General features: G+C 34.3%; 2 protein-coding genes across 4 annotated transcripts in view; one reads left to right on the forward strand and one right to left on the reverse strand.

The window, feature by feature from the left end:
- Nucleotides 1-20,731, forward strand: part of LOC105210522 (protein gone early) — a 92,451-nt gene extending 71,720 nt beyond the window's left edge. For all 3 annotated transcript variants that reach the window (XM_054232271.1, XM_054232270.1, XM_054232272.1), the window contains exons 5-16: nt 14,893-15,013; nt 15,093-15,186; nt 15,938-15,986; nt 16,069-16,220; nt 16,324-16,451; nt 17,355-17,458; nt 17,539-17,648; nt 18,434-18,619; nt 18,691-18,875; nt 18,938-19,060; nt 19,298-19,810; nt 19,882-20,731. In XM_054232271.1, the coding sequence (XP_054088246.1) occupies nt 14,893-15,013; nt 15,093-15,186; nt 15,938-15,986; nt 16,069-16,220; nt 16,324-16,451; nt 17,355-17,458; nt 17,539-17,648; nt 18,434-18,619; nt 18,691-18,875; nt 18,938-19,060; nt 19,298-19,810; nt 19,882-19,969 (1,853 nt within the window). In that variant the 3' untranslated portion in view covers nt 19,970-20,731. The remainder of the gene's footprint in view (nt 1-14,892; nt 15,014-15,092; nt 15,187-15,937; nt 15,987-16,068; nt 16,221-16,323; nt 16,452-17,354; nt 17,459-17,538; nt 17,649-18,433; nt 18,620-18,690; nt 18,876-18,937; nt 19,061-19,297; nt 19,811-19,881) is intronic.
- Nucleotides 11,583-13,160, reverse strand: LOC105210521 (uncharacterized). Its single transcript, XM_011181531.3, has 3 exons — nt 13,034-13,160; nt 12,129-12,861; nt 11,583-12,062 (listed from the first exon to the last, which is right to left on the reverse strand). The coding sequence occupies exons 1-3, from the start codon at nt 13,046-13,048 to the stop codon at nt 11,848-11,850; spliced, it is 963 nt and encodes a 320-aa protein (XP_011179833.1). The 5' UTR covers nt 13,049-13,160; the 3' UTR covers nt 11,583-11,847.
- Nucleotides 20,732-22,573: the final 1,842 nt, after the last annotated feature.

Genomic DNA, 22,573 nt, shown 5'->3' on the forward strand with positions numbered 1-22,573 from the left:
TTGGTCGGTACAGTTAACTTATGGTGTGATTAGGGATTATCAAACTTTACTTTGCAATTTATTAGGTGTCAATATCTAGTATCGATAAGAACTTAATGTATATGATATGTTGTTATTGACTTATAATATTCCCTTTATCCGTTGAATTTTCGGCATTTTTATTAGGCGTTGTGCAAATGCAACAACTTGCAGTTCAAAATTGTTTTTTTTTTTTAGAAATATAAATCAGAAGCTATCCTGGATCTACTCAGGTTCAGCGCTGATTAGGATTTAGAAAGACATAGTTGTTTGGACAACTGAAATCATATCACCATTTTATCTTCAGTATAAATTCGAAAATAAGAACTGAAAAAGTAGTTGGTGAAATCGGATGATGAAATTCGGTTTCGGTTTATTCAACCAAACAGCTTAAAATTAACGCTTTCCTAGATTTTTGACTATATTCAATACAAAAACCATTTATGACAAAGTTTTGTAACTCTCTCTCTAACTCAGCCTTTACGTATAGGTTTTCTTTTTCTTTTCCATTCGATATGAACAATATATTATTTGTTGTATGTTTTTTTTAAACACGAAACATAAATAGTAATAAAATCAATAATATTTCTATAAGAATGTGGAAAGGTATTTTTAAACCACCTCACCTTGGAACGGTCAGTGAATTACCGAAAATCACCAACAAAAATTCGCCAAAAATATAATACATACTAAATATAGCAAAGTCTGAGCACAGTCACTTTTCCGAGAATATTGCTAATAAGATTCTTGAATTGCTTTAAACTTTGGAATGTGACTGACATTGAACTTGGCGCGTAAACCTTGCGAATTTTTTTCTTACATATTTTAACAAAGCAGACAACAATCGTAGACAGAATTAATTGGCGAACGACGTAATCATTGTGTTTTACCAATAAAATCAGATCGGAAACCATAAAAGAGATTGTCACCCAATATTTGGTACTGCATATATCCACACACATATTGTAGATTTCGACTTCATTGATAATGATTTATGCAAGTTTATTAACACATCATCGCGGTGTGCTTTTAATTGTAGTCGCATAGAATAATTTTGCATAAAAAATTACTTCAGATCTTCTCTCTTTTTTTATTCATACCAACTAACTTCCGAATGATAAATGTTAGCGCTAAAAGCGACAGTGTTTTGTCGTAGAGTCGAGCGTACGAATGTTGCTACGAAGTTCGTATTGTGTGACGATGTTGTTCGTTTAAGTTATCAGCTCGCGCTCTCTATCTCTCTCTCTCGTGCCGCTTACCAATCTTAGTCGCGGTAGTAAGATTTTTCGCTTTGTTTTTACGCTTTTTACTTTGTATAAGTGATTTGTTGTTGTTTTTTCCTTTGTTTTGTATAACTTAGTTTTGCATAATTTAGCCATTATACAAATTAGTCTAGCTAATGGAGAAAAATAAAACATTAAATGCCTAACTGAGATCTGTATTATTACATTATATTTCGTATATTACAGTTGTTGGTGTTGTTGTTGTTGCTATCTCTTTGTTTTATTTCTTATCTCAAAATATACAAATCTTCAAATTTGCCAATTTAAGTTTTTGTTTTGATGTAATAAAACATACCAAAAACACCGAATTTGTCTTGGTAATTTATGCAGAGTCTTGGTATTTTGCATAAAAAATTGTGTTATTCTTAATTTCTTAACTTGGGGAATACCTATGATTTGGCCTTCGTGCGTTGGCATTCAAATATGAATATGTATATCGTTTAATGTTCGATATAACGGGTGTTTCATTGCGTTTATTAGTGGTTTATTTAAGTATTATGAATTCTAAATTGATAATCACCTAAACTGTACAAAATTTTGCACATTTTTTTTTCATTAAAAACAAAAAACATTTAAAAAGTGTTGTGATTTCTATAGACAAAATAACAAAAGACAAATGACAAAAGTCATATGTCAATCTTATAAAACCTAGACTGTTCAGATTTTGAAATTTAAAATCAGTAAATTTTTTAATGTCTTTTTTAATCGTCTTCAATCAGCAAAAATATAGATTAAAGCTGAACTTCTATAGTTTTGAGAGACCTCTAGACTTACTTAATAATCATATTTTATAAATTTTATTTCCTTAAAATTAATTTTATATGTCCATACTAATAATACTTTCTATCGATTTTGTTTCTTTTTAGGTAAGTGTGAAAATATTATATTATAACCAAAATATCTCCCTGATTACTAAATATGTGTAAGTACAATACCAATTCTATTACAAGCCTTAGAAAACGTTTGTCACAATTGTTTTAATTCGAATAATCGTTATATTTTACAAATTTCTTGTAAGAACACAGAATGACTTACGTTTTCTAGAAAAATTAGAATAACTGTAATATGGGATAATTGAGAACCAGCTGAGATGAGATCTATCTCATCAGATTAGATCCCTAGATAACGTTCTCGCAATGAAATATGATAATATTGAGCAAAGACAAAGTTGCCTAAACTTAATAAAAGTTACTATACACAGAACTTAACATACTAATAGCGTATTTCCCGTAATGCATATTTGAACTTAGTGAAGAAATAAACGTCACCGAGACCCCATATCTAAGTTGACTAAGTGGAAACTTGTCTATGCATTACGTTTTCTAGTATCACTTCTCGACCTTTATCCAAGGAAACATAGTCTCCAACGTCAAAGAATAAAAATATGTTTATTCGAAAGCACTGATAGAAAACTGAACTAGAAACCGGTTCGAGATTTATTGGATTAGTCATTAAAACAAAAAATCTTGCATATATTTTTATTGCGAATTTTTAATTGAATTCTTTGTAATTACAAAGTCACTTACCCATTTCATTTGGAAACGCTATGTAGTTGTAATTTTTGGGAGAAAGCGTTCGTGGCCCCGCCTTCTCGTAAATTTTTTGGACATATGTTATGTTGAAAACTACTAAATATGCTTTACATAATTCAGTAAGGAAAAACGCTAGAAACCTTAAATTTCATGATAAACATGGCTGTACTCAAATTTGTACAAAAGTTTTGAAATGGGCGTAGCTCCGATTTAAACGAAATTTGGTTAGAATCATTTCCTTGGCATCACGATACCATAGTTTGAAAATGGGGGAAATCGGTTCACAACCAAGACTACTTTCCTTATACCACAACTTTGAAGCCCATCTATTCGTTCACTTAGCATTCTATAAATAAACCATCGGTGAATGTATCGAAACAAAACTTTGCCGAAATACCCCAGATATCGAACATGAGGACCTAAAAACTTTTGCCTAGTTTTTTATTGAAAATATCGGTAAATCTCAGATATTCTAAATAATTTGAAAGATGATGTGCTTACCCTAATAGTGTGTCTCTGTGCCAAAATTGGGCGAAAGCGGGGGCGAATACTTCCTGTACCCCCCCATATATCTAATATACGGATTTTTAAACTTACAAGGGGCTTTATTCCGCATATATCGGTGAGCAATATTAAGTAATACCCCCACCCTAATATATAATCTATAACGATTTTCGATAATCTAGCGAACTTTAGCCGAAATTGTGGATTACCTTAATAAAATTACATAAATAAATTGCGAGAGTATATAATGTTCGATTACACCCGAACCCTTACTTGAAATTTATTGAAATTATTTTGAAATTTTTCGCCAATATTAGAAATTGAATAAATGGATAGTTTGCCAATCTGAACAATCAAGTTGATACCACATCCGACATTATTTTACGAAACAAGCAGATCTCTTGTTTCCAGTTTATACTCTCAAAGATCTTGCTCAATCATCACACAAATTTCAAAAGAGTTCAAAACCTTCCAGTAAAGTTGATCAATTGCATACGTATACCTTGTTACTAACTTTTGAACTTTGAACTCTTTTTCCGATTTTGAAAAAATTCAAATAATATCGCAATTAAAATGTACATATGTACAAATAAATATAATATGCAAATATTTAAGCTCGTACAAAATATTTCTATTTTAAAATTATATGAAACATTTTGTTGGCCAAGCGCTAATAATCCATATTAACATATCAAGCAAGTACTTCTTTAAATCTTTATATACGCGTGTGTATATATGTATGTATGCATATGCATGAGCAAACATTTTAAGTAGTATCCGACGACCACTAATGGGTGGTCAACGCCATCTTAAATTAAGTAATTTTATGATCGTGAAGTGCAGAACTGGGTCGCCAAGCTTGTTTGTTGCTCATTGAATTTGAAATGCCTTAGAAATATTTGCATAATTATGCGAGCTGCTACCACTCCACTACCCACTATATATAGTACAGACGCACATACATGAGGTCTATGTATATATTAATAGCCGTTTGACTAGCACCGCAGCACAAATGAAAGAATGCAACTCTTGAACTTTTGAAAGTGACTATTGATTGGCTGGCTATTGATTGTGCGGTTTATTGTCTAAAGGATATGTGCTCCTCATATTTCTAAACTCTTTTGTATATACATATATACATTTGTATGTATGTGTGTCTCTATTTTTGTTATGTCGCGTGTGAATGTGTTGAATTTTTACGATCAACAATTTGACACATCATTTACAACTAATTGGACTAGAGAATTAACCCACATAGGCGTCTGAAGTTGCCGCCTCGCAGCTGTAGCTTACACACACTAACACTCAAGCATCTGCACGGTTTACGCTGTCACCATGTCTTCGCGTCTAATTTACATTTTTATTCTATTTATATTTATTTTTTTATAGTCAGTTACATGTTGATCGGGTGCGTGGCAGGGTGTCTCGTCTGCTCTTTGATTGATTACTTGCTCTATGTAGTGATCTGATTATTGATTTGTTAGCGTTGCGGTCACATGAAACGCGCATAGATTTTAAGTCTCATTATCATAGATAATAGTTATCTACTTAATTCGTTAGCTGTTGGCTTATCTGCGAAAACTATCATCAGCTTATTATTATTACGTCAAATCTGTTTGTTTCGTGGTGTCTCCGAAGTGGCGGGGCTGTAGTGCACAGTGGCTCTAGATACTAAAATAATTTTTTTTATATTCTTTCATGATTCAATATTTCTAATTTAATATTAAAGTTGAAAATAATGGTTATGGTTTTTTTAAGTTCAGAAAAAATTGAGAACATTCTTTCATTTGATTTTTTATAATATATCATTTGATTTCTTAATCCAAAAAATGTTGAGACTATGTGGAACGCATTTTAATCTGTTCGTGCATAATCCAAGCAATCTATCAGATCCGATCTAAATGGACCTGATTTTTTTTACCCGGCATAGACCATAGACTTAACGTAGCCCCATAGGAAATAGTCTAACGGCATCAAATCGCACGACCGAGGCCAATTCACTGGGCCATTTCGTGAGATAACACATTCACCAAACTTGGTTTTCAATAAATCGATTGTGACATTCGCTGTGTCCACATATTGTCCAAGTCCATATCATCCAATTCGAGCCAAAAATATGCGGTTATCATTGATCGGTGGCGATTCCCATTCACGGTAACGTTCTGGTCTTGATCATCACGGTTGATGGCTGCCTGACCAATGACGCATTTTTTACTTATTGGCGAAGCCATTCAGGCAGAAATGAGCCGACCATAAATTGTAGCGCTCTTAAGGGGTTATATACAGTTAGGTGGTCGAAAATGAGGCATTTTTCAAGATTTTTTTCTAAGCAAACTATTTGTTTTATTGATTTGAAACTTGGCCGGTATATTATGACAACTTTAAACTATATTCACATATTTTTTATTGCCAAAAATAATTATCCGGAACGTTGATATTGCCAATTTTGCAGAGAGGTTTGACAGAGTGGCGGCTACTCAAAGCAAAAGATTCGATTTTCTACCAAAATTCGGGTCTTTAATTGTTTATAAAAATAAGAAATTTTCATCGGATGGGGAAATCCTTCGATGAAGTACTAAAAAATATAGTTAAGAAGCTGGTGTAAAAATTTCAGACCGTTCGGTTCAGCCGTTTCTGAGAAATCTTGCTCACCTTTGAAAACACCGTTTCGAAAAAAACGAATTTAAAGTTTTGAAAGCACTTTACATGTAGTCGGCGCGCCTTCACTAATGTGTCTACAACTTCGAAAATATTCGTCGGATCGACTTGAAATCGATTTTTTGAAAATCCTAACTGTATATAGGATAGATTACCGGCAGAACTATTCAAATACGGCGGCGAAGAACTGATAAGGTGTATGCATCAGCTTCTTTGCAGAATATGGTCGGAAGAAAGCATGCCTGACGATTGGAATCTCAGTGTGCTCTGCCCAATCCATAAAAAGGGAGATCCCACAATCTGCGCCAATTACCGTGGGATCAGCCTCCTAAATATCGCACACAAGGTTCTATCGAGCGTATTGTGTGAAAGACTAAAGCCCACCGTCAACAAACTGATTGGACCTTATCAGTGTGGCTTTAGACCTGGAAAATCGACAACTGACCAGATATTCACCATGCGCCAAATCTTGGAAAAGACCCGTGAAAAGAGGATCGACACACACCACCTTTTTGTCGATTTTAAAGCTGCTTTCGACAGCACGAAAAGGAGTTGCCTTCACGCCGCGATGTCTGAATTTGGTATCCCCGCAAAACTAATACGGCTGTGTAAATTGACGTTGAGCAACACCAAAAGCTCCGTCATGATTGGGAAGGACCTCTCCGAGCCGTTCGATACCAAACGAGGTTTCAGACAAGGTGACTCACTATCGTGCGACTTCTTTAACCTGATGCTGGAAAAAATTATAAGAGCTGCAGAGCTAAACCGAGAAGGTACAATCTTCTACAAGAGTGTACAGCTCCTGGCGTACGCCGATGATATTGATATCATCGGAAGCAACAACCGCGCCGTTTGTTCTGCTTTTTCCCGCATGGATAAGGAGGCGAAGCGAATGGGTCTGGAGGTGAATGAGGACAAGACGAAATATCTCCTGTCATCAAACAAACAGTCGGCGCATTCGCGTCTTGGCTCCCACGTCACTGTTGACAGTCATAACTTCGAGGTCGTAGATAATTTCGTATACCTGGGAACCAGCATCAACAACACGAACAATGTCAGCCTCGAAATCCAGCGCAGAATAACTCTTGCCAACAGGTGCTACTTTGGACTGAGTAGGCAATTGAACAGTAAAGTCCTCCCTCGACGTACCAAAATCAAGCTCTACAAGTCGCTTATCATTCCCGTCCTGCTTTACGGTGCAGAAGCTTGGACGATGTCAACATCAGATGAGACGACACTAGGAGTTTTCGAGAGGAAAATTTTGCGCAAGATTTATGGTCCTCAGAACATTGGCAACGGCGAATACCGCAGACGATGGAACGATGAGCTGTACGAGTTATACGACGACATTGACATAGTTCAGCGAATAAAAAGACAGCGGCTACGCTGGCTAGGTCATGTTGTCCGAATGGACGAAAACACTCCAGCCCTGAAAGTGTTCGATGCAGTACCCGCCGGAGGAAGCCGAGGAAGGGGAAGGCCTCCACTCCGTTGGAGGGACCAGGTGGAGAGCGACCTGGTTACATTTGGGATCTCCAACTGGCGCCGATCTGCGAAGGAGAGAGAGAGGTGGCGCACTATCGTCGATTCGGCTATAACCGGCTAAACGGTTGCAACGCCAATCACAACTGTATATAAACCTCTTAAAGTTGTGGTACTACCGAATTTCGGTAGTAAATTTTAATATATCTTTCTATGAAGAAATGTCATACCTTACTGAAGAAAAATGTCAAAAGAGCGACGTCGTTTGCGATCCGTATCGGTCTACATTTGTAGCTACACTATTGAAAAACCCTTTATCATCCTTCGTCGAGAAAATGCTATAGTATGGAAGGTTTTCATCAAATAAAATTAAATGTAATGACAAGTTGTAAAGAGAAATTTTAATACGAATTCCATCCTGATACCATTTTTACCTTTCCTTCGCTAATATATATCCGATATATGTGCAAAATCGAACCATAAATAAGCTCGAAAGAATAATTCTGACACTCCAATAATAGTTCAAGGCGTCCAAAATCAATATCTCTCATCGATTATCATTTATTCCCACATATACAATAGGAACTTTATGAGGGAACATTTCTAACCGGTGCTTACTGTTAACTATAACCTAAGTTGAATTTTGTCTATTTTCTCTTTCCATTTATATTATATTTAACGATCTCCCTATAAAGGATCCCACTGTCTTCAGTGCCACCACAATTCATTGCCGACCAGTGACTCTCTCACTGCCGCCTCAAAGAAAGATCGTATCAGCAAATACTTTAATTCAGATATTAGTCGCATTTTATTTACGACTGTCAAATTTAACAAATGATAATGATCAATTAGGAATTCATAATGACCGCCGATCACTGCGCTGATACCGCTGATACCATTCTGCACAGTTTCACGAGCAACTGCGAGGCGACCCTCTTCGTTAGCGAGCAAACAGCGTAAATTTATGTAATTTTTTATTGGTGCTGACAATATTAGAGAGCGCTTCGGCTTTTATTGCCAATTTTGCATCGTCTGATGATCTTGATGATCGTCACCGCGTTGCTGCTGATCTTGTCGGTGGCCGAAAGAAGACTGGTTTTCAAGTGCGGTAGGATTTGGTCATTCTAGTGTTGCAAAATATATTTAGTATTATTACGATTATCATTATCATATCATCGGCGCCTTCCTCAAATCAACGGCCTGTTTATATTTTTATTATTATATATTTAAATTTTTGTTTTTGCCCGCCGCCTTGTCGCAGATGTCAACAGATAAAGATCAGTGAGTTCATTGGCGTACAAATATGGAAATCTCTGAGTGTGTTTGTGTGTGTCTATTAGCCGCGGCGTAGATGAGTTAAAGTGTGAATATTTCTGTGATAGGATCTTTTTGGTCGAATTCTGGCTCATCGTTTGTTATTTTGCGGTACTCCTCTATGCGCGTTCGCGTTTAGTTGGTTAGCGCCTCATCATTTATGTATGTATTCCTCGTGGTATTTTAAGAAAATTATTAATTTAGCATTTTATATTTTATGTGTATTTTTATTACAGCTATTTTGTATTATTGATTTTCGTATATCTTTATGCATTTTAGTGGCGGATAATTACACATACACATTTGTCTATGCGCCTATCTTGGAGCGCGTAATTTGATCCAACACTTAATGGCTAATAAATTTGGCGCCTCGCTTTGCGTTAATCACCTAAGGTCCGATTTGTTGTTGTTGTTTTTGTTTTGGAATATCTTGTTTTTTTTTCTGTTTTCTGTTTTCATTAGCATTGTCGGCGATATAATTGCTGTTGTTTTTAACATTTAGTTGTTGTGTTTTTTTTTTGTTTCCATTTTCTTCTGCCAATAGATAAGACTTTATTTAGCGTTTTTAATATTTTGTTTAAATATTTAATTTGATTTTGGAATTTTTATGTTGCTGCATAAACCTTGAATTGTGAATTGGGAAAATATGTTTTTTTGTTATTGTTGTTTTGTATGAGTGTGTAGTGCATTTACTTAGTGTTGCTTACTACTCAGCGTTAAAAGTCGAAATAAAATATATGAGTTATGCTTGAATTATTTTTATAGAAATTCCTTAGACAATCGCTTGAAAACCGGCAATATTTTTCTCATATTTTAGTAAAGTTGCGAAATACAAATTCCAATTAGTTTCTCGTTTCAGTGGTATTTTTCCGACCATTGTTGTTTGCAAGTTTGTTTCTGTTTATTTTTAGAGTGAAACATCCAAATAAGTCCCTTGATCTTAGGCTGACTTTCATACATAGCCTAGTACGCTTCGATTGTGATTTGCTACCAACTTATTGCTCATAACTCCAAAAATATTTAAAATCAGTTAAGGTCATAACAATAGATTTAAATAAAATCCATTTTTGATGAGTGTCCTTTATTTTCAACGAGAGGCTTTCAGTGGCGTTTAATTGAGTTTATTGAATTCATTACAGTACTCTTGGAAACCGTCTTTAAGTTGCCTTTTAATCTGCGAGCCTAACTAGTATTAACTAATTTTTACTAATCTTTATGTTGGTATAGATCCGGTAATTGTGGTGTTAATTCCAGTTTTTTAGCAATTCGAAAAGAATATTTAGAGTAATGTAGCACTTAATCAAATATAGACATATAAAAGGAAAAAATTTAAACCAAAATCGATATTTTCTCAATGTTTTTTATTGTTCTGCTATTTCAAACATCTAAGGCCTGTTCTCCTCATTGCCACTATAACTGTCCTACCTCCGTATCGGTCTTCACAAAGCAGATGGTCTTTTCTTCTACTTCTCTTACCACCTGCTGGTAACGCATTACACATTTTCATTGATGAAGAGTCGGTTTAATTTGCGGCGTGCAAAAGTCCAGACGCTGAACTCAATTTTCGACGGTTTTCAAGCATAAATCGGCCGATACTGCTGTAATCGTCGCTGACTTGTTGGCAAAAACCATAGACTTGACGTTGCCCAACAGTAAATAGTCCGCACGACCGAGGCGGCCAATTGATTGGGACATTTCGTGAGGCTTGTGGCGTCGTCCTGTTGAAACCACATATTGTCCAACTCCATATCATCCAATTCGGTCCAAAAATATTCGGTTATTATTGAGCGGTAGCGATTTCCATTCACAGTAACGTGTCGTTCTTGATCATCGCGCAAGAAGTACGGACCAATGACACCGCCGTCCCATACACCGCACCAATCCGTAATTTTTTCGAGATGCAATAATGTATATTTTGCGTATTGACGAAGCCATTCAGCCAGAAATGAGCCTTATCGCTGAAGATGATTTTTCGATGAAAATCCGGAGTATTTTCAAGTTGTTGCTCAGCCCAATTCGCAAACATACGACGATTGTGGTGGGTAAGCGGCCTCAGTTCTCGTGTCAATTCGATCTTGTGAGGATGTAGGCCAAAATCTTTCATAGTATTGAGTTACTTTTTTCCGCACTCCAGAGGAAGAGGAAGACCACCACTCCATTGGAAAGATCAGATAGAGAGTGACCTGGTTTCACTTGGTATTTCCAAGTGGCGTCAAATTGTAAGAAATAGAGACCAATAGCGTGTTATTTTTGATTTGGTCATAATCGCGACCAAATTCATTCATTCGAAGCGTTCTGTCTGATTGTCAAATATTTTAATATTAATATTATTAATATTTGCATCCCAAACTTATTCTCAACTGAAAATGCCTCTTTTTGAGCCGAATTCTCGACATTTTCGGGAATGTTTCTAGGGTCAAGCACTAGTCGATTAAATCGATTAAATCTTTTTATATCGATCTTGGACATTTGTGTCAACATTAACCCAACAAAATATTTGTATAGATCTGTTTGCATCCCAAACTTATTCTCAACTGAAAAAATGTCACTCTTTGAGCCGCATTCTCAACATTTGCACGGAATACGCATGCTGCCAGAAAGATGGTCAAAAGTAGTAGCTAGCGACGACCAATATTTTGAATAACATTTTTGTAAAATAAATAAACTGTATTATCGTTATTTAAGTACATATATAAAATATAACAAATCCCTAGTTTCATAATTCGACTCATGGTAGATGTGGATACTTGTTGGAATTAAAAGAAAAACCGTAGAGAATTATATTATCAATTAATTAAAAACATTTTTATTTACTAGCATTCTTAACACATATAAAAAACGTTAAAGACTTTAACTAAAAACAGTAATACTTTCTGAAATTATTAAATATATGAGACTAATTTCGTCTATAATTGAAAAAAGTAAATAAAAACAGCGCTTCAGTTTCCCGCAGCAAATTTCCCAAATCCACATGAGTCTCAAGCACATTTAAACTTTCATTTATAACGGCGGAGCTTTCACAATAAGACTTAAAAGCTTCCATCATTAATCACATTTTACTTGTGATCTGGTGGCAAGTAATTTTGATTACCGCCGTTGCTTGAGCCGCTGGAGCCTAATGTAATGGATGCGCCTGGTTGCAATATATGTGAGTCCTCAGCATAATCATCTCCAGCACCAACCGAACCACCCAAACTGCCAATGGCTGATGATACAGGAATAGAGCCTTCATTGGAGAGATCGCTTGAGCCGCCCAAAGCGTCATATTGAGCTAAAGTGAGGAGAAAAGAGGATTAAATAGTTAAAATAGCTTGAAGGCAGTAAAGTTGTCACTCACCTTGTATGGTGTGTTGCGCATGTTCCGCCTCCTCCGGTGTTTTATACTTAATAAAGAACACTTCTGGCTTGTGGACGACTGGCGCTGGTGTAGCGACCTCAGCGCTCAAATCCAACGCGTTCGACTTTTTGGCCAGAACATAAATAGCCGTCTTATCCTCAACTGGCGCAACATTAGCGATAATTTTAGCCTTATTCACATTGGATGAGGGCGTATTAATGAACACGACATTATAGTTCTTGCGTGGCTTTCCAATATTTATATAACGCACAATTTGCTGTTCGTCATGATCCTCCGGTGCGGAGTGTATCCAGAAGTGTTTGCTCACAATCGGTGCACGGCCAACAAAATTTGACGGTTGCTGGGTGTAGTGTATATTGCCACCACTGATGTAGCCTGTCTGATAGCCATGGTCTGCTGATGAGCCACCAAAATCGCCTGCGCCACCAAAACTACCAGACAATGCGCCATAACTGCCGGATGAGAAGGCGGGGCTGCCGCTATAACCGCCACTATTTACATTGTAACCAAAGCCGCCGGAACCGCCAGAGCTCCCTATCCCCAAATTCTGCGAAAATGTCGGCGCTGAGCTAAAATAATTGCTGCCCGAGGAGTGTGGTGACTGCAACAAATTAGCACCGGAGCTGCTGTAACCGGGACGATACTGATAGCCGAGACTGACATCGGGACGTGCAAGTGTTAGTTGAGCGCAGGTAGCGACGCAGACGAGTAACTGTAGCGAGGGAAGAGACAAAATGTATTATTAGATCACGTAATATTTGTAGGTCACTTTTTCACTCGAAATATTTTATATTTCCTGCCCTTGAGAACTGAGACAATTTCAACTCTTTGTCAAGCATGTTCCTTAGATGTTATCTTTTTCTAATTTTCATTCAATCACTCACCACAAAAGTATTCATTTTTCTTAAAATATTTTTGAATTGATCACACAAGAAAATCTGTACACCGAACTCGAACAATGGTGAGCTGAAACTGATGTCCTCTTCGAAATCGTTCAACAATTTTATAACAAAAAGTAATTAATCTAAGAAATCATATAAAATATGGAAGTCAGGAAATCCCTGTTGACAAATTACTTGCTTTAATTAAATTCAATTAAAGTGTAGTTCCAAAATTGTGAACAAGAGTCAATGAATCGCCATAAAACTATAAAAATCCGGCTAGGAATTAACATGCTCTCAGAAGGTGCTAATTGCTCGAGAAAATCCGGCAGAGAAATTACAGTCAAAGTATAGACACTGTGACTGAGACTGTCTTTCGGTCATGCGATCATCGGTTGAGCCTTCAACCAGTGTTGCCAAATACATGTAAATATATTTCGTTTTTGGAATTTTACATTCAAAGGTGTTGGGTCAATAAAGTAATGACAGACTTTTTACTAACGGAAATTTGGTTAGTTGTTTATACTCCAGTTTTTATTTTCTTCACATTTAGTTTCGTCTTGGTTTTGTTTTATTGGCACTAAGGTGTTAAATGGGGAGTTTCTTGCTACATATATATGCTCCAGTAGAAATCGACTGATTTACGTATTAGTGGATTTATATATGTATATGTATATTGATCAAGTGTTGTAATTAATTTATTTGTAAAAGGCAACATTATATAATGGCATAAGAGTACATTTTAGCCATTTTAGTTTACTGACCTCTAGGCCTTACAATTTTTACCGTTAGAATGTTTGCCTAAATCATTAGCCAACTGAAAGCCGGAACTGCTGTATTGTTGTACCGAGTAACAATTCGCACCTTATGTCTCATCATTAGATAGCAAGCTTTGCTGAAATATATTAAGATAAACCGACAACTCTTTTCGATTATCCTATAAGGCTGTTAGGTTAGATTCTATGGCTGTTCCCCACAAGAGTAAATATATGTACTTATACTATTAAGTTATTTGTCATGCCAAAAATTTAACCCTCACTTAGATTTAAGATTTTTTATATCAATATTCTCTAATTCGCGAACATGCAGAAAAAAGTTAGATTCTAATCAATTTTTTTTGAAATTTTTTGTCTAGATCTCGCAAAGGTTGGTATCCCTCGATGCCTGAATTGTATTCTCCTTCAAGTTTTTACATTTATTTTGGACAAGTATCGCACAAAAGTTCGGCGATGACCTCTGTACGAACCAAATAATGTTATTTTTTCAAATTTAGGTCTTAATTTCATTGGTAGAAGTCTCCAAAGTTTATCTAATATTACTAATGACGTTTCATTGTTTCTCTATCGGTTTTATTTGATTTGCTTGTCGATGGTTTGAACGAATATAAGTTTTGATATATTTCAAGATATAAATCGAGGTCATGCGACGAAAAATATATTTTGTTGTCTCTCGAAAATTTGTTCATATATTATGTGACATATACATCCAGAATATGTCGGAATTAAGCCTTGTTTACATTTTCAACATAGAAAATGAGTACTTTCTACTATGACTTCTTCGATGGGGTTCAAGAGAACATAGTTCGTGAAGGTACTGAGAGGCGGATAGAGAGAGGAAATGTGCGAAATTGATGTAGGTGTGTAGGTGTCTCACTTCGAACATTTTTAAGTGGTTGTCGATAAACAAATTTCCGAAACTGTCGATTCAAGTAATAAAGGTATTTTGTACAGCTGATAAAAAACGCAATTTGTACGTATTGTTTGTTTCTAATTTCCTTTTTTCGAGAGAGTATATTATCATTTAATGACAAATTCATATTAATCCAGAAAATATTAATCGAAGTTTTGTTTTTCTTATTCTAGAGGGTTGGCAAGCATTTCGCGATTCCATACGTCTACAAAATTGGGAATATAAAAAGGCTTTAGTGCATCTTCAGGCAATCTATGGTATATTTCCATACTACAAAGTCAGTGTTGAAAATCGGTTAGTATTGAACTTGTGTATTATATTATCTTTTCTTCATTAGAAGTATTAATATTATTTACTATTAAAATCATTTTAGCTTTAACAAACCGCATGAGTACATCATCACTTTAGATGAGGGCGAGATTGGTTTACCTGATCGTTATTTCTACAGCATTGATTCAAATGATGAGGTAAGTGCATACGATTATTGTTTAACAGATATAGATCGAATTATAGTGTTTTTAATAAGAATATTTTAATATAACAAAATTAGGTATTTTTGGTGGTAATCGCCAAGATTTCCTTTAATTTTTTTGTATAATTTTGGTTTGAGTAGATCTTGAACAAATCGTATTTCTTTGACAAATATGAAAATAGTGTAGCTGCGTTATAAAGTCTCTTTACCATAGTTGGTAAGTTAGAGAGAAATATCAAAATGTTCATTCCGAGCATGATGGTTCACGTAGTCGAAATCTTTTGCCAATAATGTCTAGATGTCTTATGACATTTAGGGAGCTCAACATTTATTGTAAAAAAGGCATAACTAGAAATATCTTGTTAAGAATAGCAAAGCTTCTGGCAAAACAGTTTTATTCCATTGCATTTACTTCCGTATTTGCCATATTCTTCCGAACTGGCTCCAGCCAATTTTTATGTTTTAGGACTTCAAAAGATTGTTCCCTGGAATAAAGTTTAGCGACATTGTAGGGTAATTTCCAAATCTGGGGCTTATTTTGAAGCAAAATACATATCGTTTACCAATAATGATATCAAAAAGTAAACTCATAAGCATAAGGTTATACTCAGAGTCAGTTTCTAGGAGGAAATGGCTATAGCTTAATTTAAAAAAAATTCTCACAATATTTAAATTTTAAATTTATTATTTTTAACTATTAATTGATACATTATACATTATATATAACTTCATTTCTCCTCTTGCAGATCGTGCGTGGCTACAAATTGCTGCTTCGTGACTTCGCCATCAATATGGGTAAATATTTTAAATGAAAATTATACTCCATTTATTATCGTTTTACTAATTTTTTAATATTATATAATTTGCTTTTGAATAGGCATTGTTTCACGCGAGGCTGATCTCTTTGCCGATGAAATCTTCCACTATGAGAAACGCATCGTTACACACATCGACTCGGTGAAACAGTCCGATGAGAGCAAATTGAATGAAATAAAGACGTTAGCTGAGATGAAGACAATTGCGCCGTCGGTAAGTGTGCTGGAAGTGAATTTCTAATATAATTTTATTGTTATATATTTATATTCTCTTTTGTAATATGATTTAAATTTAATAATTTTTTATTGCATTTCAGTTGCCAATCATGGAGTCTCTACAAGCGATTTTCAGCCACACCAAAATTAGCGATGAAACCGAAATTCTAGTGCGTGACGTAAATGTTTTTCGTGAACTCTCCACTGTGGTATCCACCTCTGATAAAAAGTATGTAAATATGCCAATTATAATGTTTTTTGGTTAGACATCTTTCAGCTGATCAATTTTTTACTTAATTTAGAAAAAATAATATAGTTTGCAAAAAGAGTGTTCGTATCTGGAATATCGTAAAATCATAATGGCATAATTTAAACTCTTATTAGTAAATATTTTATTTTATTTTTCATTCCTTCTAAATTTATCTGAGTTCTATTAAAAAAAAATATGAGTGAGTTTTGAAAATTCAATAATTAATAATTAATAACGGGAGATGCGTTGGGGGAGCACATTTGTGTAGCATATTGTAACTTCGTTTTTGGTTATCATAACCAATATATTAACGATTCATAATGTAACTTTAGGATCTCATGCATTTTTAAATACAATTTTGAATACATATGTTTCATTTGACCCAGTTTTTTTTAGTCTCCATAATTATAGTTTCTCAAGGATATTTAAATTTCTTTATTTTATTTTTGCATAACTGAACTAAACACATATCATTTCGGCATTTCGGCTTATAGGAATTCATAATTCGTTTATTTATTTGAAGCCGTTTTAGCCATAAAAAATATGACGTAGTGCGAAAAAACCAACTATTTGAGTGGCAAAACACGCTCACTAAACGCCATATTAGTTTACACAACTATTTCATGGTTTTTCCAGCCATTAAGTAATCTTTCATATCTAAAAAGTTGCCGCCACCTTGGAATTTCGTTTTATTTTTATTTTCATATTTTTTTTTTACATTTTTTAGCTTCTCTTTTGTTTTTATTGGCGTCACAAAATACATATTTTGTTTTTTGTTTTTCTTTTTTTGCGCTAATGGGTTAGGTCCATTGTATTACTTAATTTGTGGTGAAGGAAGTATAAAGAAATCATTTTAATTTTATTATACAATATTTTATTTAGACCCATTAACAACTTTATAATCTGGTCGTTGGCGCGTCATCTGTTGCCGCATTTGTCACGAGAATATCGCAATTTGATGGAGAACTTCGATCATGCTGTTTACGGTAAGTTAGCACATTTACGGTGTTTGTTGTTGTTGTAATTCACTTTTATTTATTTATTTCATTTTTAATTTAATTTTAAGGTCATACCGCCACATATCCGCGTTGGATGATTTGCTCACAAATCGTACGCGATTGGTTGCCATTCGCCGTTGATGCGCTGCAGCAGCAACAAAATGCTGAGCGAACGAAGGTTTGTCATTCAAATATTATAAAATAGTTGTTATTATTTTTTTATTCTTAATAATTTTTTTATTCTTAATATTTTTTTTTTTTATTAATTTTTTTAATAATATTTTTTAATAACTTTTTTTTAAATTATTTTTTATACCCTGAACAGTTTTTTTTTAATATTTTTTTTATTATTTTTTTTTTTTTTATTTTTTTTAATAATAGTTTTTTAATAGTCTTTTTAAGTTTTAATTATTTTTTATTTTAATAATTTTTTTTTTAATTTTTTTTAAATAATTTTTTTATTATTAATTATTTTTTATTAATTTTTTTCTACTTATTTTTTTTAATATTCATTATTTTTTTTATTTTAATAATTTTTTTTCAAAATTTTTTAAAATAATTTTTTTTATAATTTTTTTAATATTTTTTTTTATATTTTAATTATTTTTTATATTAATTGTTATTTTTATTTTAATAATTTTTTTCATAATTTATTTTAAATATTTTTTTTTATTAATTTATTTAATAATTTTTTTATATTTTTTAATAATTTTTTTTTTTATATTAATTATTTTTTTTTATTTTCAAAATTTTTTAAAATAATTTTTTTTTATAATTTTTTTAATAATTTTTTTTATATTTTAATTATTTTTTTATATTAATTGTTATTTTTATTTTAATAATTTTTTTCATAATTTTTTTTTTTATATTAATTATTTTTTTTTATATTAATTATTTTTTTTTTATTTTAATAATTTTTTAACATGTCAAAATTAAAATATTTTTTTCACTTTCCCTCCTCAGTCCAAACGTTATGCCACACAAGACTACAAACATGAGAGTATCAAAGCTGCGCCGAATCCCAGCAAAGCAGAAGGCAATGATGCATTCTTACGTCTGATGTATTACAGTCTGCAGAATCAGTTGAAGGACTCGGTTAATCAGGCTAATTGGATTGACAAACGTGTGCAGGGCTATATTATTGATAAAGTGCGTATATATTATATAGTTACACATCTATATGTACATTATTTAATATTCATTTGACTTCACTATTCCAGTTGACCACAATGCGTCTGCAGATCGGCATACCAGAAGAGGCGCTCAACGAAAAAACATACATCAAGGACTACTACAATGATCTGCTATTGAATAATCTGTATTTCGTTGAGCATTTAGAATCGATTTGGAGCTTCCGTAAGGTGCGCATGGAGGCGAAATTAAAGGCGATGAGCATTGTGGATACGTAAGTGCATTTTTTGAATATTTTTAAAAATATTTTAAAATTTTATTTTTTTTTTTACACAGCATTGTCTCCGAGATGTACACACATGAAGTGACACAACCAATTAGATACTCGAATATTTTGAATATGTTGGTCATATCGAGGGGAGTGGCTGCATCCAAGTACTATGATTATCGATATCCTATGTAAGTAGATAAGTATACACATATAACAGAAATCTGTTTTTTTATTTTATTTTTTTAAATTATTATTTTATTATTATTTTATTTTTATTGTTTTATATATTTTTTTTTTGTAAAGTGAATTTATTTTTCGTAAAAATCGTTTATTTTATATTTGACTGTATTAAATTATACTTCTCCTATTTGATCGATCTCCATCCACCTTATTCATAAACATTTCTTTATTCCTCCACCATACAGTCCCGTGAACTTCGCACGTCTTGGCGCCGACATTTTGGAAGTGCTCATCGATTCCATCTACACATTTGTGGAACAGTACAAAGCCGAACATACAATATTGACAAACGAGAGTCTTGTGGCGCGTTTCGATTTGCCGAATGTGGATGTCAAGTGTATATTGGGCGAAGCGAATGCAGCCAGTCATGCCAGCGATTTGGACGAGCTTTCCACGCATGCGCTGCGCAGTTTCCATTATACACTGAGCGCCGCGAAAATCGCCGCACGCGCCCAGACCACTTTCATAGAAGCCATCGACACGGGCAGTCCCATCATTGGCGCCAGCATTGATCAGGCGCTCACATATGAGAATCTACGCTTGACGCACCGCCATCGCATGCCCGGCTTGCGTTCGTTCAATGAAAATGAACTCTTTACGCTCGCTTATATGCAAAAGCACTGCAGCACGCTGATTGCCGATAAGTATTATGCGCCGATTAAGCCGCATGTGGAGCAGCAGCTGGCTGAGGAGTATCTGTGAGTGGTTTAATATTCAATTTGCAATAATTTTTTTTATTAATTAATTAATATTTTTTGCTTCATTACAGTTTCACAGCGACCTGGCAGCATATACAATTCTTGCCGCGTTCCATTAGTTGTTCCACGCCTGAAACGCGCTGCCCCAACATACTCTAAGCATGCGCACATACATACTCTCATACATGCATAAGAATTTAGTCGTTTTTTCTGTTTTTTTATAATAAAACAATTTTCTATTTTACCGCTAAGACTAGAGAATGCCAGCGCTATGCATACACCTGTGTGTGTGGGTGTGTGTGTGTAGTGATTATAGCAAATATCCGTACATACATATGAAGTTTACATTCACATTCTATTGTAGTTTACCGCTATTTATATTATATACTAATATTATTGTACTTGTAGTGTATTTATTAAGTAATCCTGCATTGTGTAGAATGCTCTATGCTCTATGCTGTCTCTGCAGTTGTTTGTAAGTGGTGAGCTAAGTTTATACAAATTACTTTTAGTTAGTTCAGTTAGGTTTTAAGTGGAAATGACTTGCTGCGCATCTTTTCATTACATACAACCAACTATGTATTTAGTGGTAAATTTTCTTTTTGTTCAAAAAAATAAATAAACAAAAAAAATTATAAAAAAATGAAAGCAGTAGAAAGACAGGCATGAATTTAATACACAAATTACAAATGTAAATGTAAAAGAATTAAAATAAACTGCTTTTTGCAGAATTCATGTATTTTTATAAAGTAAAATTTGGCACAAAGGTTCGCACTAGGAAGGCGCATATTTGGATGCAATTTTTTCGAGGAAGTGGGAGTGGCCACGCTCCCTACTAAGGTTTTTGTACATATCTCGTAAACTGCTAAAGCTGTATCAACCAACCCAACCTAGAGTCGTTTCTTTTAGGCTCTTCTTTATGCACTCTAAAAATGGAGGAAATCGGATTATAACCACGCCCACCTGCCATACAAAGTTTATGTTTAAAAGTACTAAAAACGCTTTAATTCACTAAGGAAAAGCAACAGAAACCTTAAATTTCATTACAAAGATGTTACAGAAGGGCTGCATTCAAATTGGTATACACAAGTTGAAATGGGCGTGGCACCTCACTTCTTAAATGAAGTAATGAATTTTCTAGTAACTATTTTTATTACACAGGAGTCGTTCGTTGCCTGCACACGCTCCTACACGGTCATACTTTGAACATTCGTTTGGATTGGAATTGACAAGGGTGTGCGCCCGATCTGCTGGCTAATTATTATACCCGGATGTGTTCTATTGAAACGTTTACCAGCAGTTTCCGGTTTGGCACTGCTCATTTCCGGCTTGTTTACGTTCGCCTGCGGACCATTTGTGGGTAAGTGTCAGTCGATATCATTTTTTTCCTAATACAAAATATTTTATTATGTTTAGATTACACATACAGTTACATTTTAGTTGTATCGCATTGTAAAATTTTTTGATTTCAGGTCTTATACGTGATGGTTTAAACTACTCGATCACCCTGCATTTTCTCTAAATGTTGTCGTTTATTGCTGCCATCTCGTGTTCACTTGAGGCGCTGGTGCGTCGTTATTGCCGTCGCTGTCGCGATCGCAAGCGAAATTGCGTCACATGACTCGCGTCCGCATCAAAGATTACATAGATAATTAAGCCACTAGAACTACATTTAAGAAATGTAATTAAATTGTAATAAAAATATACAAATACAACAAAGTTTTTAATTATTTCTTAAGAGGATCTACATAGCGGCACATTGTGATTACAAAAGTCGGGGAAAAAAATTAAAAAAATCTCATGCTCGATTTCCTCGCGTTTGGATGCGCATAAAAACGTTAATTAAGTGTTAAGTTGTGATTATGTTTTGCTCTTAACTTCATTTGGATATCGATTAATGCGAAACAAGTTAGAAAATGTGCGTATTTTGGAAAATTCTATAAGAAATTTCGATTTCAAATACCTCATATAAATATTTTATTTTCCAAATTGCGACCACTACCGTTTTCCAAATCATATACATATATACATGAAATTGGTGTAGAATTCTTCAGGCTACAAGAATATATAAACGTGTTTACTAACTTATGGGCATGGTCAAATTTTATTGCCAAAAAACACGAAATTGACTCTCAAACTGTCGGAAGCAAGGGCTTATAGCTAAAATATTTGAAGAGTTAGAATTCTACAAATATCTCAGAAGATGCGCATTTCTCTTAAGATACAGTTAGCCAAAAAAAATTCATCAAAATTCGCATTAAAACCGCTGTTTTTCGCAATTTTCACTTTGAAGTTCAAAATACAAGTCGCAAATTTGAATGCCAATGAAAAACCATTAATTTTTGCGAAATTTTTGCCCACGCGCATATGCTACACTTTCCACACGCGCCACACACAGGTACACCAGCCAACACACACGGCTGTGGTTAAACCTTAATAACTCTTGAACGACGGCATCTAGACGGGTTTGGTAAAATGTGGGTTGAAGGGGAACACTTGGGGTAGTTACTCAATGAAAACCGCCGTATACATGTTAGCGTTGATACTTTAGGGGTGAAAATTTCTCTATATGATTCGCAAAAATTTGGTTTTTTCTTAATATAACGGGAACGAATAACGGGATCGTTTTGAAATTTGGAATATAGTTGGAGGTAGCGTTGCCCTTTTATATGAGGTCCCAATCTCCCCGATCGGTTCATAAATGGGGGAGTTATTCAATGAAAACCACCGGCAATACCCCTACTATGCGGTTCTGCGCGCCTG

This window comes from Zeugodacus cucurbitae, chromosome 5 (genome assembly GCF_028554725.1).
Source record: "Zeugodacus cucurbitae isolate PBARC_wt_2022May chromosome 5, idZeuCucr1.2, whole genome shotgun sequence".
NCBI classification, from domain to species: domain Eukaryota; kingdom Metazoa; phylum Arthropoda; class Insecta; order Diptera; family Tephritidae; genus Zeugodacus; species Zeugodacus cucurbitae.

Coding starts and splice junctions, on each gene's coding strand:
- LOC105210521 (XM_011181531.3), bottom strand. Junction 12,063..12,128: donor TGCGCAACACACCATACAAG/GTGAGTGACAAC, acceptor TCCTCACTTTAG/CTCAATATGACGCTTTGGGC.